The 15,830-nt window shown below is 35.8% G+C and overlaps 1 protein-coding gene across 1 annotated transcript; it reads left to right on the top strand.

Annotated features, from left to right (window-relative positions):
- Window positions 1-724: 724 nt before the first annotated feature.
- On the top strand, window positions 725-2,747 carry LOC140873588 (heat shock 70 kDa protein-like). Its single transcript, XM_073276770.1, has one exon. The coding sequence runs from the start codon at window positions 778-780 to the stop codon at window positions 2,719-2,721; it is 1,944 nt and encodes a 647-aa protein (XP_073132871.1). The 5' UTR covers window positions 725-777; the 3' UTR covers window positions 2,722-2,747.
- The last annotated feature ends 13,083 nt before the right edge of the window (window positions 2,748-15,830 follow it).

Raw genomic sequence — 15,830 nt, 5'->3', positions numbered from 1 at the left:
TCTGTTATAGGGGTTTTTAGAGTTCTTTTATGGTGCCCAACAACTATACCCAATTTCATGCCCACCATATACAATAGGTGAGTTGACTTATATATGGTGGGCACGAAGTTGAGCATAGTTGTTGGGCACCATAAAAGAACTCAGGGTTTTTATGCTATTTTTTAAAAAAAATATGATTTAACATGCTATTAATTTTAAATAGGGTGTTTTTTGCTTTTATTATTATTTACATGGTTGTTGATGTAATTAACCCTAGTTTATATTTTTTATAATGTGACATTAATGTCTAAAAATTGATAAATTTTGAGATTCGAGGCTCAATTATAATTTCGAATCGCTAAAGGAAAAGCAAAAAAAAATTGAACATCAACAAAGTCCCTTGCGGTGACATGAAGGCAGCCAGGTGTCGCGGAACCCTTCCACCGACTCAGACATCTCAGCAATCATCCATACGTCACCATTTTATTCCATCCCCGTTTACCGCCACAACACTTTGATTTTCCCATAAACTCCTCCTTCTATCCCACTAATATTCTCCATTTCCAAAGGGCATTTTCGGAATGAAAACAATTCCACTCCACTCCAGATTTCTCCACCACCTTCAAGTTTATCTCTAGCTACTACTCCTTTCTTCCATCTAAATACATGTATATATATACATATAAACACACATATATACATATACATCTAATCGATTCGAGGATTTGCAATTCATTCAGTGAAGAAGAACTATAAAGTTTCTGTTTTTGTGTTGTTATATTATATAGTACTTTAGCTATGGCCACTGCTAAAGATAACAAAGCTATAGGCATAGACCTCGGCACCACTTACAGCTGTGTGGGAGTATGGGTAAACGACCGAGTGGAGATCATCCCCAACGACCAAGGAAACAGGACAACTCCTTCCTACGTAGCTTTCACCGACACCGAGCGTCTCATCGGCGACGCGGCCAAGAATCAGGTGGCCATGAACCCACACAACACCGTTTTCGACGCCAAGCGTCTCATCGGCCGCCGTGTCAGCGACCCATCGGTGCAGAACGACATGAAGCTCTGGCCTTTTAAGGTGGTCGCGGGGACAGGGGAGAAGCCCATGATTCTTGTCTCGTACAAGGGGGAGGAGAAGAAGTTTTCGGCGGAGGAGATTTCTTCTATGGTGCTGGTGAAGATGAAGGAGACGGCGGAGTCTTTCTTGGGTTATCAGATCAAGAACGCGGTCGTCACCGTTCCCGCGTATTTCAATGATTCGCAGCGGCAGGCGACGAAGGATGCGGGTTCGATTTCTGGGCTGAATGTGCTTAGGATCATCAATGAACCTACGGCTGCTGCTATAGCGTATGGATTGGACAAGAAGGGGTCGAGGGTGGGGGAGCAGAACATACTTGTTTTCGATCTTGGGGGAGGGACTTTTGATGTTTCTCTGTTGACGATCGAGGAAGGGATCTTCGAGGTGAAATCGACTGCTGGGGATACGCATTTGGGAGGGGAGGATTTCGACAACAGGCTGGTGAATCATTTCGTGGCGGAGTTTAGGAGGAAGAACAAGAAGGATATTAGTGGGAACGCGAGGGCTTTGAGGAGATTGAGGACCGCGTGCGAGAGGGCGAAGAGGACTCTGTCTTCCACCACACAGACCACGATCGAGGTCGATTCTTTGTTCGAAGGGGTCGATTTTTACGCGACCATCACGAGGGCGAGGTTCGAGGAATTGTGTATGGATCTGTTCTTGAAGTGTATGGAGCCTGTGGAGAAGTGTTTGAGGGATGCCAAGATCGACAAGTCCCAAGTTCATGAGGTGGTGTTGGTAGGAGGATCGACTAGGATTCCCAAAGTTCAGCAGCTGTTGCAGGATTTCTTCAATGGGAAGGAGCTTTGCAAGAGTATCAATCCCGACGAGGCGGTGGCGTACGGGGCCGCGGTGCAGGCGGCGATCTTGACGGGAGAAGGGGATGAAAAGGTTCAAGAACTGTTGCTGCTCGATGTGGCGCCGCTGAGCCTCGGCCTGGAAACTGCTGGTGGGGTGATGACTGTTTTGATCCCAAGAAACACCACCATTCCCACCAAGAAAGAGCAGATCTTCTCGACGTATTCGGATAATCAACCCGGTGTTTTGATCCAAGTGTATGAAGGTGAAAGAGCAAGAACGAGAGACAACAATCTCCTTGGGAAATTCGAGCTATCCGGGATCCCCCCTGCCCCTAGAGGCGTCCCACAGATCAACGTGACGTTCGACATCGACGCCAATGGTATACTAAACGTGATGGCGGAGGACAAAACAGCCGGCGTGAAGAACAGGATCACGATCACCAACGACAAGGGTAGGCTGAGCAAGGAGGAGATAGATAAAATGGTGCAGGATGCAGAGAGGTACAGGGCAGAGGACGAGGAAGTGAAGAAGAAAGTCGAGGCCAAGAACTCGCTAGAGAATTACTCGTATAACATGAGGAACACGGTGAGGGACGAGAAGTTCGCGTCTAAGTTGAGCTCCGGCGACAAGGAGACGATCGAGAAGGCGGTGGAGGAGACGGTCGAGTGGTTGGATAGGAATCAGTTGGCCGAGGTCGAAGAGCTCGAGCACAAGTTGAAGGAGTTGGAGAATGTTTGTAATCCCATAATTTCTAGGATGTATCAAGGTGGTGGGGACGTGCCTACGAGTGCCGCCGGCTCGGGTGGCGAGGACGCTGAATCCGCCGCCGGACCGAAGATCGAAGAGGTTGATTGAAGGGTTTTTGTTCTTGAAGGTTCTATGTTCCGAGTGATGGTAATTAGTTGGTGGTAATAGTTTTAGTTTTGTTGAGTTGTTATAGTTGAGAATGTGTTGCATTTTGTATGTTGTGGATAGTGTAGCAAGTGGTCGTGGTAGGCAATGCGATGATATAGCTTTTGTTGTGTTTTGATAACTTAAAAGAGTTAATTCTCAGTTTTTAGTCTTGTAAAATTAGGCTTGTAAGTTACTAAAGCTGAAATATTATAAGAGCAAAATTAGGCTTGTAAGTTACTAAGATTATTTATCCGAAAATGACAAAATGTAATTATATGAGTGAAAAAATAATATGAATAATAATAAAAATAATAAGTAGATTAACAATATTATTGACGAGAAAAAAGGATTTTGTTTTTTGTTTTGTTTTCGTGAATTTCCATCTTTAAATTGATTTTTTTTTGTTTTATAATTAAAAATCTTTTTTGTAACCGGAATTTTGTAGTCCCAAACTATTTTTTTTAAGGTTGTAGACATTGTTTTACTATGATCATAAATTTAGAACTGATTATACAATTCGGTACATTAATGTTAAATGGTATTATCTTACTATATTATTATAGCAATATTATTATAGTTGATATTATTTAATTAACTAATTTTTAATTAATCGATAAAACTTGATTTAATCATAATATCATGATTTAATTTTCAATAAAATCGAAATTATTAGGTAATTTAATCATTTTATATGTCTTTTTTTTCAGACATTAGATGTTTTATTATTTACCAAAATGACAATCACTTTGTGTCATTTGATTATTTTTTTTATTACGAAAATATCATTCACTTTCTAAAATTGATATACTTGTTGCGTTTTTGTGATTATTTGTTTAAAAAAATTATATATATTTTTATATTTTTTAAAAAATTTTAAATTTTAAATTTATTTGTATTTTTTTTGTTTTTGTTAAGAAAACGAATTATACGAAGACGCAATAAGCGAAATGCTGGTTTTTAATAAACAATTTTTTCAGACATTAGATGTTTTATTATTTACTAAAATGACAATCACTTTGTGTCATTTGATTATTTTTTTTATTATGAAAATATCATTCACTTTCTAAAATTGATATACTTGTTGCGTTTTTGTGATTATTTGTTTAAAAAAATTATATATATTTTTATATTTTTTTAAAAATTTTAAATTTATTTGTATTTTTTTTGTTTTTGTTAAGAAAACGAATTATACGAAGACGCAATAAGCGAAATGCTGGTTTTTAATAAACAAATGCCATGTCGTTGATTCATAGTAAGTATCAAATACTCAAAAAAAAAAATCTTAATTCGAATTGAAAGGGCTCCATTAGTAGAATTCATAACAAAATTATATATAATTTTTAAAATATGAGTTAAATTATGTCATGATAATAAAAATAGTAACAAGTTATCACTCACAATACAACCAATAATGATAATATAATACCCGTCAAAAAATAATGATAATATAATTATGCGAAAGGAATCACCCATACAAATAATAATTTTCACAATTTTTGGCACAATTCAAGAAAACAATATGGGAGCTTTGGATATGTATAATGAGAACGAGAGAAAAAGTTAAAAATACCAAAGTTAAATTTCAACCAAAAAAAATCATTAGAAACGTATTTTTCTAAATGATACTAGTTATGTTTATAATTTTACAGCTGTATTAATTTATGATATGAGAGGACCGTATAATTAATTATACTCCATAAGAATTTTCCAATTTTTTTTTTATTAAGTTATCGAAATTGTTAGTTTAGCAAGTTGGTCCAAGTATGAATCGAGAAAAAATTGTTATTTTATAAAAATTATTAATATCTTATTATATTATTAAAAAATAGTATCAATTAGTAATCGGATTAAAACTGATTTGGTAAGCACTGTAATCGAATTAATATTAATTTAATAAAACCAGATACGAAATATTTAAAATACCCTTCAAAAAAAGCAAAAAAAAACAAAACAAAACAAAAACAAAAAAAAAACTATCTCTATTTTAAAATTCATGCGTCAATGCTCTATTTTTCGTACTCCAGTTTAATTTTAAATTTAGATACTTTAGAAATAAAAATATAACAACAATAATAATAAATATTCATGTTTTGTTTAAATCTGATCAATATTCACATTTTAAGTTTTTTTTACAACACACGTTGCGTATGTGGATGTGACTAATATTAAGTATTAATTTGCATAAATTTTACTTTATGATTTTACATTTCAATTCATGGTATATCAAGAATCCTTGAGAATAAGTATTTTACATAGAAAGTGTGAGAAGTAATTTATAGTTCTGATCGAACTCTTTTAGAAGGCTCAAGTATCGTATTTTTCCTCTTAGTAGTTATTTTTAAAAAAAAAAAAAATTTAAGTCATACTTTGGAACTCATTTAACTGACTGACACAAATATCTCGAATTTGAAACCATATATTGGGTGAAAGACCCGATTTAAAAATAAAAAATCCTTAACTTAAAAAAGAAAAATCCTTCTAGAATCTTTTTATTTTTTAAAAAATATGCTTCTTTGTTATTAGATATCTCACTAGTCACTAATCAATTGGTAACTAGGGTTTTTACGAATAAAAATAAATATGATTAAATTAATCTTAATTAAAAATATAAGAGGCTAGACGGAGGTCAGCACTTAGAAGTTCAGTATTTTATCAAGTCGTTAATCAAACTGATAAACTTTTTAAAAAGTGGTTTAATCGGTTCGATATAATATCGAACCGAACGGTAAAACTAGAATATTATCGCAATATATAAAATAATAATATAATATCTCAATTGATATATTTTAGATTTTAAAAAGTTTAAATTTGTGTGTGTATATATATATATATAATATCAAAGTATCAAATCTAATTATTTATATATTTTATAATTAAAAAAATCAAAATTAGCTCAAATACTATAAATAAAAATATAAATTTACCAAAGTTTGTGACCGGTTCTGAACGATTTGATCGAAAAACCAGTTTTTGAAATTATTTCCGTCCAATTTAAGAGATTCATGAACGAGTCGAACCGATCGATCCGATTTTAAAAAAATAGCATAGAATTATGTCTTTTTATCGCTTTACCTTTTAACCAAATAAACAAATAACATCATGACCGGCCGAGCTTATTATCACTGGTGGACATAGCACACATGCAACATGTATATAGCGCATTCATATTTTAATTAAAAACATATAGATATTTTTAGATGCTTATTTAAAAATAAAGTAATGAAAGTAAATTTAATTTGATATAACAGTATATTATTAATCATATGTTTTCTTAAATGCATTTTTAGAGTCATCAATGTAAATTCCCACGTTTTAATCTATATCCCTTGCATCGCCTATATTTCTTTTAACCATAAGTTCATAAATGAAGAGAGTGCAAGTTTATTTTCATTGCATTTTAGTTTGCTACGTAATTATCATTGAATATTGATTAATGTTCATGCATGTTGTATAAGTTTGATCGTGTTGGTTGTTGGGTTGATCAATCTGAGGATGTAATTATTGATTTTATGCTTCAGTAATTTCAATTAAATTAAGAGTGCAATTTTGTTCTTTTAGTGGAGTAAAATAAGATTAATAAATTATCTTGATTAATCATGAGTTGATTAGATCAAATTAATTTATTGGAGTTTAATTTAATTGGGTCCGATCAGGTCCCTTTGGTGGCTCAAAAATAAACTCAAATAAATTATATGAGTTATAATTTATGGATTTCGTAGGAATAAATTAATATGATTATAGTATCTTTATCTATGTAAAGATTTAATTAAAACTTTACCGATACGATATGATTTGATACGCTTTGATAATCTTTTAATTTATGAAAAGGAGATAATTTTTTTTTGAAATTATCTTATCTTTCTAGACTACTTGATATAACGTAGTCTGACAGAAAATTGTAACCACGTACAATTATCCTACGTTTTGATTTTGTGAGAACACCGGAGAAACCTTGAAGGTTTGAAGCGTTGAGTTGCAGATCTGTTGCAGATAAGACAACGTAAAGCACGCTTCAAGGGTAATCTCAATTCCTTTGTATGTTGAATTAATTAATTCGTGTTAAATACGTAAAACAATCATGATCCTGTTTTATGAGATTATTGGAATCACATAAAATTAATTTTTGTGATTCGATTTTCTCAGTCTTGGCTAACATATGGTATCAGAGCCACATGTTTTGATAATGTTTTGCGTATTTCGAATTAATTAATTTTGTATGCATGTTTTAGCTTAAAGCGGTGTTAGATTTATGTGATTATGGTTTGGATGAATAAATATAATTTTTTTTCTGAACAGTTTATGGCTTTAGATTTTGGTGAAATTGTATTTCGTAATTTTTGAGTTTGTAACCAAGTGGGTGGATTACGACTCCATGTTTCCCCTTGTTTATTTTATTGCAATTTTTAATGTAATTTTTGAAACTGGATTTTTCTGCCATTGTTTCAAAATTCTGGAGGGTCAATCTGCAATTTCGTCCAAAGCAACTAGGGACCAGAGTGCATCTTCTTCAGAAATCCGGGGGCCTATTTTGTGAATTACGAAATTCACCATGAAATCTTCAGATTTGGAGCGCAGCACCCAAGAACACCGTCGCAACTCCACCAGAAGTCTTCGCACGGCTGCATACAATCGAGGCGTGGGCTGAAACTTGGCAGCGTAGCCATCAAATTCGCTGGAACAGAGAAGCTCAATTTTTTTTTCGGCTGCTGTTTTCGTTTTCGAATCGGCAGAAAATTTGATGGTGGTCTTCTCCGTTTTTGGCGAAGTGCCGAGCTGTGTTATGTTTCCGGTGAATTCCCAGGCGGCGGCGGCGACGGTTCGTTGGACATGGTGGCGGCGTGGCTAGGGCTCAAGCAAGGAATGCGGGTCATGGGTCACGGGTTTGGTCCATGGGCTTTTTGGGTCGTGGACATGAACCGGGTCGTGATTCATGGGTTTTCTGCTGGGCCTTGGGACATTGCCTTGGGTCAAATATAGACTGGGCTGGACACATAAGCATTTAAATTGAAGGATTGGGCCAGTTTTTGGTTCAATTAATTTATTTGTATTTTTGTGTCTAGGATGGGCCATAAACTTGTTCTTGTTTAATTATTGCTTATTGCTTTAATTATTATGTGCATTATATGTCATTCATATATCATGCCATGTATATTGCATAAACACCGCTTAGGTACTACATTGTCATGCATAAAATAAGTTTTTATTTATTTTCTATTTTTATATATAAAAAATAAATTTTTGATTAATAATTGAACTATTTTATGAGTTAAAATAGTCAGGATATTATTAATTGGATAAAACCCAAAATTATTTTTAAAAAATATTAAGTGTGAAGGGTGTATTTTAATATGAGCTCATGGTCTCCCTTATTAGTCTATTAGTAAGAATTTGTGTATGCCTCGTGCCAATTTTCATTGGTCTCCCTATAGGAGGGCTGCACTGTTTCGGTTACTTGATTGGACCTGACATGGTGATAATTTTTAAAGTAAAATTAATTTTGATCACCCTATAGGTGACATAATTAATTAAGTACTTGAAAAATAATCAATATAAGGGTATACACTTAAGTCAATGACATTGTGAGAAATTTCTATAGAATAGTCAAACAATGTATTTTTGATGGCCAAAATCAAGCAATACAAAATTAATATTGCATGAGATGCTAGATATATTGAATTTAGTAGGAGGATCCCAGCCTAACTATAAATCGTGTTTACTTTTTCTAAAGAAAAGTATAATTTGATTTTGGATTTTTAGGTCATTGCTGTGTTGTATTAGTTTTTGGGTCTACTAATGCATTTTTTTTAATGCATAACACATGTCATTTTATTTATTGCATGTGTTGCTCATTTAATTTATTTTAATTTCAGAAAAATGTCTTCAAACTCACTGTCACTGTTTATGCTTTTAACAAACAACCAACTAGTTGGGAAAATTACATTGATTGAAAACGCAATTTGATGATTGTCTTAACTGCGGAGAAACATAAATATGTGCTTACTGAACAATGTCCCTCGGTGCCTACGGTGGAGTCCACTGCTGCACAAAGGCAGACTTATGATAAGTGGGTCCGTTCTGATGAGATGGCTCGTTGCTATATTTTGGGATCTATCTCAAATGTGTTGCAACAAAACAGTACGCCAGGCACGTCAAGCAGCCATTAGGAGCATTATGAACATGCGCATGAAACGTGGGATGCCCGTGAGGGATCATATGCTTGCATTGATCGGTCAATTCAATGTGGCTGAGGTTTTAGGGGCTGAAATCAAATCAGAGACTCAGGTTGACATGGCACTTGAGACTCTCCCTGAGATGTTCTCACAATTTAAGGTTAGCTATAATATGAACAAGCTAAACATGTCCCTGACTGAGTTGATGAAGGAACTCCAAAATGCTGAAAGTGTTCTTAAAACTCAAAGTGGTGATGCACTTGCTGTTGCTTCTGTTGGACCATCCTATTCCAAACCGAAAGGTAAATTTGGAAATAATAAGAGGAAGAAGCCCAACAAAAAGGGTCCCCAGCAAAAGGCAAAGAAAGTCAAAATAGATGGCAAACCCAAAGGAAAATGTTTCCATTGTGGAGAGAAGGGTCATTGGAAGAGGAACTGCCAAGGATACCTAGCTTCCAAAAAGCAAGGTGGTGGTGAGTTATCATTTATTGAGTCTTGTTTAGTGGTTGATTCTACTGATACTTGGATTGTAGATTCTAGAGCCACTAATCATATATGCAATTCATTGCATGGGTTCCAAGTAACCAAGGAGCTCAATGAAGGGGAACATACTTTTAGAGTTGGCACAGGAGCTGTGGTATCTGCAAGAGCTGTTGGAGTCGTTTATCTTTATTTTCAGAATAATAAACATTTGGTTTTGAGAAATTGTTATTATGTTCCTGACATTGCTAGAAATTTGATTTATGTTGCTTTATTGTTTAGACAAGGATATTTTGTCCATTTTTCACAAATGGTGGTTGATATTTCCTTGAATAAAGCTCCTATATGCAAAGGACATTTGAATAATGATTTGTATGTCTTAAAATCTGTTGACAGCTCTTTGTATCACACTCAATCCAACAAACGAATAAAATTATCTCCCACTAATGAAACTTATTTGTGGAATTTGAGGCTTGGTCATATCAACCTTAATAGGATTCAAAAGTTGGTAAAAGATGGTCCTTTAAGTGATTTAAAGGTGGAATCCTTGCTTGTATGCGAATCTTGTTTGGAGGGTAAAATGACTAAGAGGTCCTTTAAATCTAAAGGACATAGAGCCAATGATGTTTTGGAATTAGTGCACACTGATGTATGTGGACCAATTAGTGTTCAAGCTAGAGGCGGATTTCAGTACTTCATCACCTTCACTGATGACTACTCTAGATACGGTTATGTTTACCTAATGTCCCAAAAATCTGAAGCTTTTGAAAAGTTCAAAGAATTCAGAAATGAAGTGGAAAAATAATTAGGTAAGAGCATAAAAATACTTCGATCAGATCGAGGTGGTGAGTATCTATCCAGTAACTTTAGAGCATACTTATCAGATAATGAGATTTTATCCCAATTGAGCGTATCATATACTCCTCAACAAAATGGTGTCTCGGAAAGGAGAAATAGGACTTTGTTGGACATTGTTAGATCCATGTTAGGTTTCTCTACGCTCAATACATCCTTTTGGGGATATGCCATTCAAACTGCAATATACATATTGAACATGATTCCTTCTAAGTCTGTCTCTAAGACACCCCTAGAATTGTGGAATGGGCGTATACCTAATCTATGACATATTTGGATATGGGGGTGTCCTGCGTATGTGCTCAAGAGAAAGATGGATAAAATGGAATCTAGATCAGAAGCATGTGTATTTGTTGGATATCCTAAGGGAACGAGAGGATACTACTTCTATAGTCCTCAGGATAAGAAGGTATTTGTGAGTACAAATGCAACCTTCTTAGAGGATAGATACATAGAAGATCGTGAATCAAAGAGTAAGGTTCTTTTGGAAGAGATTATTGAAACATCATCTACTCTAGAGATCCGAACTGAACCTACTCAATTTGATTTCACATCTATACCACCATTAATCACTGTTTTTAGAACAACTGATATGGTGAAAGATAATGTTCCTAATGTTAATTCACCTCACCGTACCGACATGGAGAATGAGGCACATGGTGAAGAAGGAAACTCAAGGAACCAACAATCAAATCCAATCAACCAAGAACCTCCACGACTTAGACGTAGTGAGAGGGTCATCCGACCACCTTCTAGATACTTGCTTTATGGAGAGTCTTTAGAGGCAGTCTCTATAGAACAAGAGGAGGATCCCATTACGTACAAAAAATCTATGGAGGATATAGACGTTGGCCAATGGAGGAGTGCTATGGACTCAGAAATGCGATCCATGTACACTAACTCTATCTGGGATCTTGTAGATATGCCTGAAGGGGTAAAACCTATTGGGTGTAAGTGGGTCTACAAGAGAAAGGGAGGAATAGATGGAAAAATAGAAACCTTTAAGGCTAGATTAGTAGCTAAAGGTTTTAGCCAACGAGAAGGATCGATTATGATGAAACCTTCTCACCTGTGGCTATGGTAAAGTCTATTCGGATTCTCTTATCCATTGCAGCTCATTTTGATTATGAGGTGTGGCAAATGGACGTCAAGACAACATTTCTAAATGAAAATCTTGACGAAAGCATTTATATGATGCAACCAGATGATTTTATCCAAAACGGTCAAGAGCATAAAGTATGCAAACTTAAAAGGTCTATTTATGGACTTAAGCAAGCGTCTAGATCTTGGAACATCAGATTTGATCATACTGTGAAGGATTATGGTTTCGATCAAAATCTTGACGAGCCTTGTGTCTATAAGAAAGTTTTAGATGACAAGGTGATTTTTCTCGTGTTATATGTGGATGACATCCTACTGATTGAAAATAATGTGGGGGTGATGACATCTGCTAAGAGATGGTTGGCTCAACATTTTGATATGAAGGATTTGGGAGAAGCAAATTTTGTTCTAGGTATCCAGATTGTAGTGACCCTGCATGGTATCACCTACTAACTGGCAACTAATAGCATGCATTAAACTTAATACATCAAAATAACTTAACAGAGTAAAACATGCGGAAACGAAACCATAATTTACATATTAGCTTAGTAACATAATCCAGACTTAAATCTGTAGTGATACAACCAAATCGAAACAGTAAACATTATACAGCTATATCGAATCCTGCTGTATAAAATCCTCAAGGCTCCTGCTCCCTAGTCCTGCCTTGAACTACCAGCTCCGTCCATCCTGCGACCTGCCCCATGGAATAGGGTGTCCAAGATAACAACTAGGACGTGAGCGCTAACGCCCAGTACATAAACATGAGTACACGTAAATATATGATGCATGCAACATGATGACTGGTAACGGGTCATCCAAAAATCATGCTCAGTACCGACGCCACATGAGTGCTGCTGTGGGGACCCGGGTTGCTAATCTTATCTTAGAGCAATTTATTGTAATTAACAATAAAACAAGTACTTAAAAGAATTAAATTTTTTTTTTCAAAGGCAGAGTCTCGCTCGATCGGGGAATATGCTATCAAAACTCTGCTGCCAAAGAATGGATAAACAAGTCATAATCTTTTATACATGCTACAAAATCAAATACATGCTATCTTATAACGTCTTACAAGCTTCTAAACATAATAAACATAAACTAGCATGTATTCAAGCCATAATATACAAAGTTCTTGTATCACTTCTAGCATGGTTCAACAACATAAAGTACAAGTCGTGCTACTTAAGCCCGTGTCCTCACTTGCTATGCCTCAATCTCGAGCTATCCTTGTCTTTTCTGACTAGCTCCTGCCCCACCTATTGCCATGCACACATACAAAACAAAGCAATAGCCGGATAACTCCGGTGAGAATAAAATCCCAGTATAAACAACTTTAAACACGAGATAATAAACGTGAATGCAATGCAAATGGCAAAAGGAAGGCTATCAAGCTGATATCAATAAAACTTAGTTCTTTGGGATCCCGATGAATAAAATAACTATCAAACCACCGACACTCCCATTCGAGGCGGCATCAAGTATTTTAGTCCTCTGACTTTGGTACAACTATAGTGAGTCTTCTGGCTCTGAACATAAATCCATATTCTGTGCCATGAGTCAAGCTGACTCTAGAAATAAATCTACATTCCATGCCACTCACTACAGCTCTCCAAACGTCATCTGCACTCTAGGCGATGGCTGCCCTCTGTGCTATTAAGGCTGGAGTTCAAGATAAATGCAACATAAGCTGTATGCATTAAAAGCTATAAAACACATCTTGAACAACTAAGCATATAAGCAAACAAAGCAATACAAACAAATAATCACATAAGAAATATAAAGAAACAAGTATGTGATTGACATGGGAATACTTGAAATGAAAGCTATTTCAAGCGTTCTATCCCATCTGGATTTGCTGTCATTTATACCTTTCTATGTCACGTCTGAAAGTACTTCAAATTTGCAAGTACATCAATGAAAATTCATATCAAAAGGTTGCTCCACTTCTCAACTCAATCTCAAGTGCAAATGCTAGCAAACCTTGCTTCAAATCCTTCTCGGTTTGACTCGGAGATCTCGAGTTCGGCAACTTCGATAGAAAGCTGATAAATTACATATCGAATAACTAACAAGGTCAGATGCCATTCAAACCATGCTTCGTTCAATCAACAATATCAAAGTCTTGACATTTTGCAAATCGACGGCATAACGGCTAAAACCGGCAATCCAAACAATATCCAAATCAATCCAACAATCCAGATAACTTATAATCTCTAACATATCATCTCATTACCATAAAAATCAGTATCAATCAAACATGGTAGTGTTCGAATTATTCTTCCCAAATTCATATAAAATCCGAACGACAGTCTTTTTCCGAACCGTCTGCGAATACACGATCGGTACAGCTGATATACGCATATATGATAAAATCATAATTTTCCATCTTTCACATAAAAATAAAATCTGAGATATGTGAATAAAACATGTACCAAATTGAAGGTCTCGGAGCTGTGATCGCAGATATATATTTATCTGGAATTTCTGACAACCGGAGCGCGAGTTATCGAAGCTTGAACGGACAAAAATGGCTTGGAAAAGGGTTCAGCCGAGTTCTCTGTTTTTCCTTCTCCAAAATATGATATATCACGTGTGTTCAGAATAATTCAAGTGGAGAATGAGATATATATAGCATATTTGTAGTTTAGTCCCTGAACTTTTGACTATTTGCAATTCAGTCCCCGGAAAAGCGATTTAATTCAATTTCAATCCTTCCAATTTAAGAATTATTAGAATTTAATTCTAAACTCTAAATATTCCCAAATTAAATATTCTCGGATTAAAATTAAATAATCCCGGGCCTTACATTTCTCCCCCACTAAGACATGAGTTCGTCCTCGAAATCACAAGCAAGCTGTATAGACAATCTGTATACACATAAGATAATGAAATAACGGAAAACAGAATAAGAACTCACATCAATGAAACAACTCTGGAAATCTTTGTCTCATGTCTGACTCAGTCTCCCAAGTCGCTTCTTCGATGCCATGTCGACTCCACTGAACTTTGACTAGCTGAATTATTTTGTTTCTGAGCTGTTTGTCTTTGCGATCAAGAATCTGAATAGGCACTCAAAATAACTAAGAGTCTCGTCAAGTTCAGCTTCATCAGGCTGAAGAATATGGGAAGGATCAGGCTGATACTTCCGCAGCATAGAGACATGGAATACGTCATGAATACCAGACAAAGATGGAGGAAGAGCAAGTCGATAAGAAAGATCGCCTATCTTCTCGATAATCTCATATGGACCGATAAAACGTGGAGATAACTTTTCTCTCTTTCCAAATCTGATCGTACCTCTAAACGGAGAAATCTTCAAGAAAACGCTGTCTCCCTGATCAAAAGATAGAGGTCGTCGCCTGATATTTGCATACTTTTCTTGTCTATCCTGAGCTGTTTTCATTCTTTTCTGAATAAGCTTTACTTTCTCTGTCATTTCTCGGATCATATCAGGCCCAACATCAGGAACATCTGAGATATCATCCCAGTACAACGGTGATCTGCATTTCTTTCCGTACAATGCTTCAAAAGGAGCCATCTCAATGCTCGTCTGATAGCTGTTATTATAAGAGAATTCTGCAAGTGGTAATGAATCTTGCCAACTAGTACCAAAATCTAGTACTACAGCTCTCAACATATCCTCAAGTGTCTGGATAGTCCGCTCTGACTGTCCGTCTGTTTGAGGATGATAAGCTGTACTCAGATGCAATTGAGTACCAAGAGCTTGTTGCAAGCTATGCCAAAAGTGTGATGTAAATCTAGGGTCTCGATCTGAAACAATAGATTTAGGCACACCATGTAATCTTACCACTTCTCTGACGTAGATTTCTGCCATCTGATCATGTCTGTACGTCATTCTGTACGGAATAAAACATGCTGATTTCGTCAAACGATCAATAATCACCCAAATGGCATCGCACCCTCTGGATGAACGTGGTAGCTGTGTAACGAAATCCATGGAAATATGATCCCATTTCCATTCTGGAACTGATAGACTCTGCAATAGACCACCTGGTTTTTTTCTTTCTGCTTTTACCTGTTGGCAATTCAAACATCTGGCTACAAATTCAGTCACATCTGACTTCATTTGTTTCCACCAATACTGCATTTTCAAATCATTATACATTTTTCTGCCACCAGGATGAATACTGAATCGACTACTGTGAGCCTCTTTCAAGATTTGTTGTTTCAAAGCTGAAACATCTGGAACAACAAGTCTGTTATTCACATATAACACATTATCAGCACTGACCTGATATTCAGATTGATGTCCAGATCTGACCATAGCAATCGAATTCTGAATATTCTGATCCTCTTTCTGTGCTTCTTTGATTCGTATCAAAAGTTCTGGCTCAGCTCGTATAGCACAAACACAGATAGGGTGCATATCTGTTGCAAATATTAATCCAGAAAGACAACAATCTTCCACCATTTGAGATACACCTATCGTAGACAAGGATA

The sequence above is a fragment of the Henckelia pumila genome, unplaced genomic scaffold, assembly GCF_033568475.1.
Source record: "Henckelia pumila isolate YLH828 unplaced genomic scaffold, ASM3356847v2 CTG_674:::fragment_3, whole genome shotgun sequence".
Lineage (NCBI taxonomy): Eukaryota > Viridiplantae > Streptophyta > Magnoliopsida > Lamiales > Gesneriaceae > Henckelia > Henckelia pumila.
This window is presented reverse-complemented; position numbering and strand designations above follow the sequence as displayed.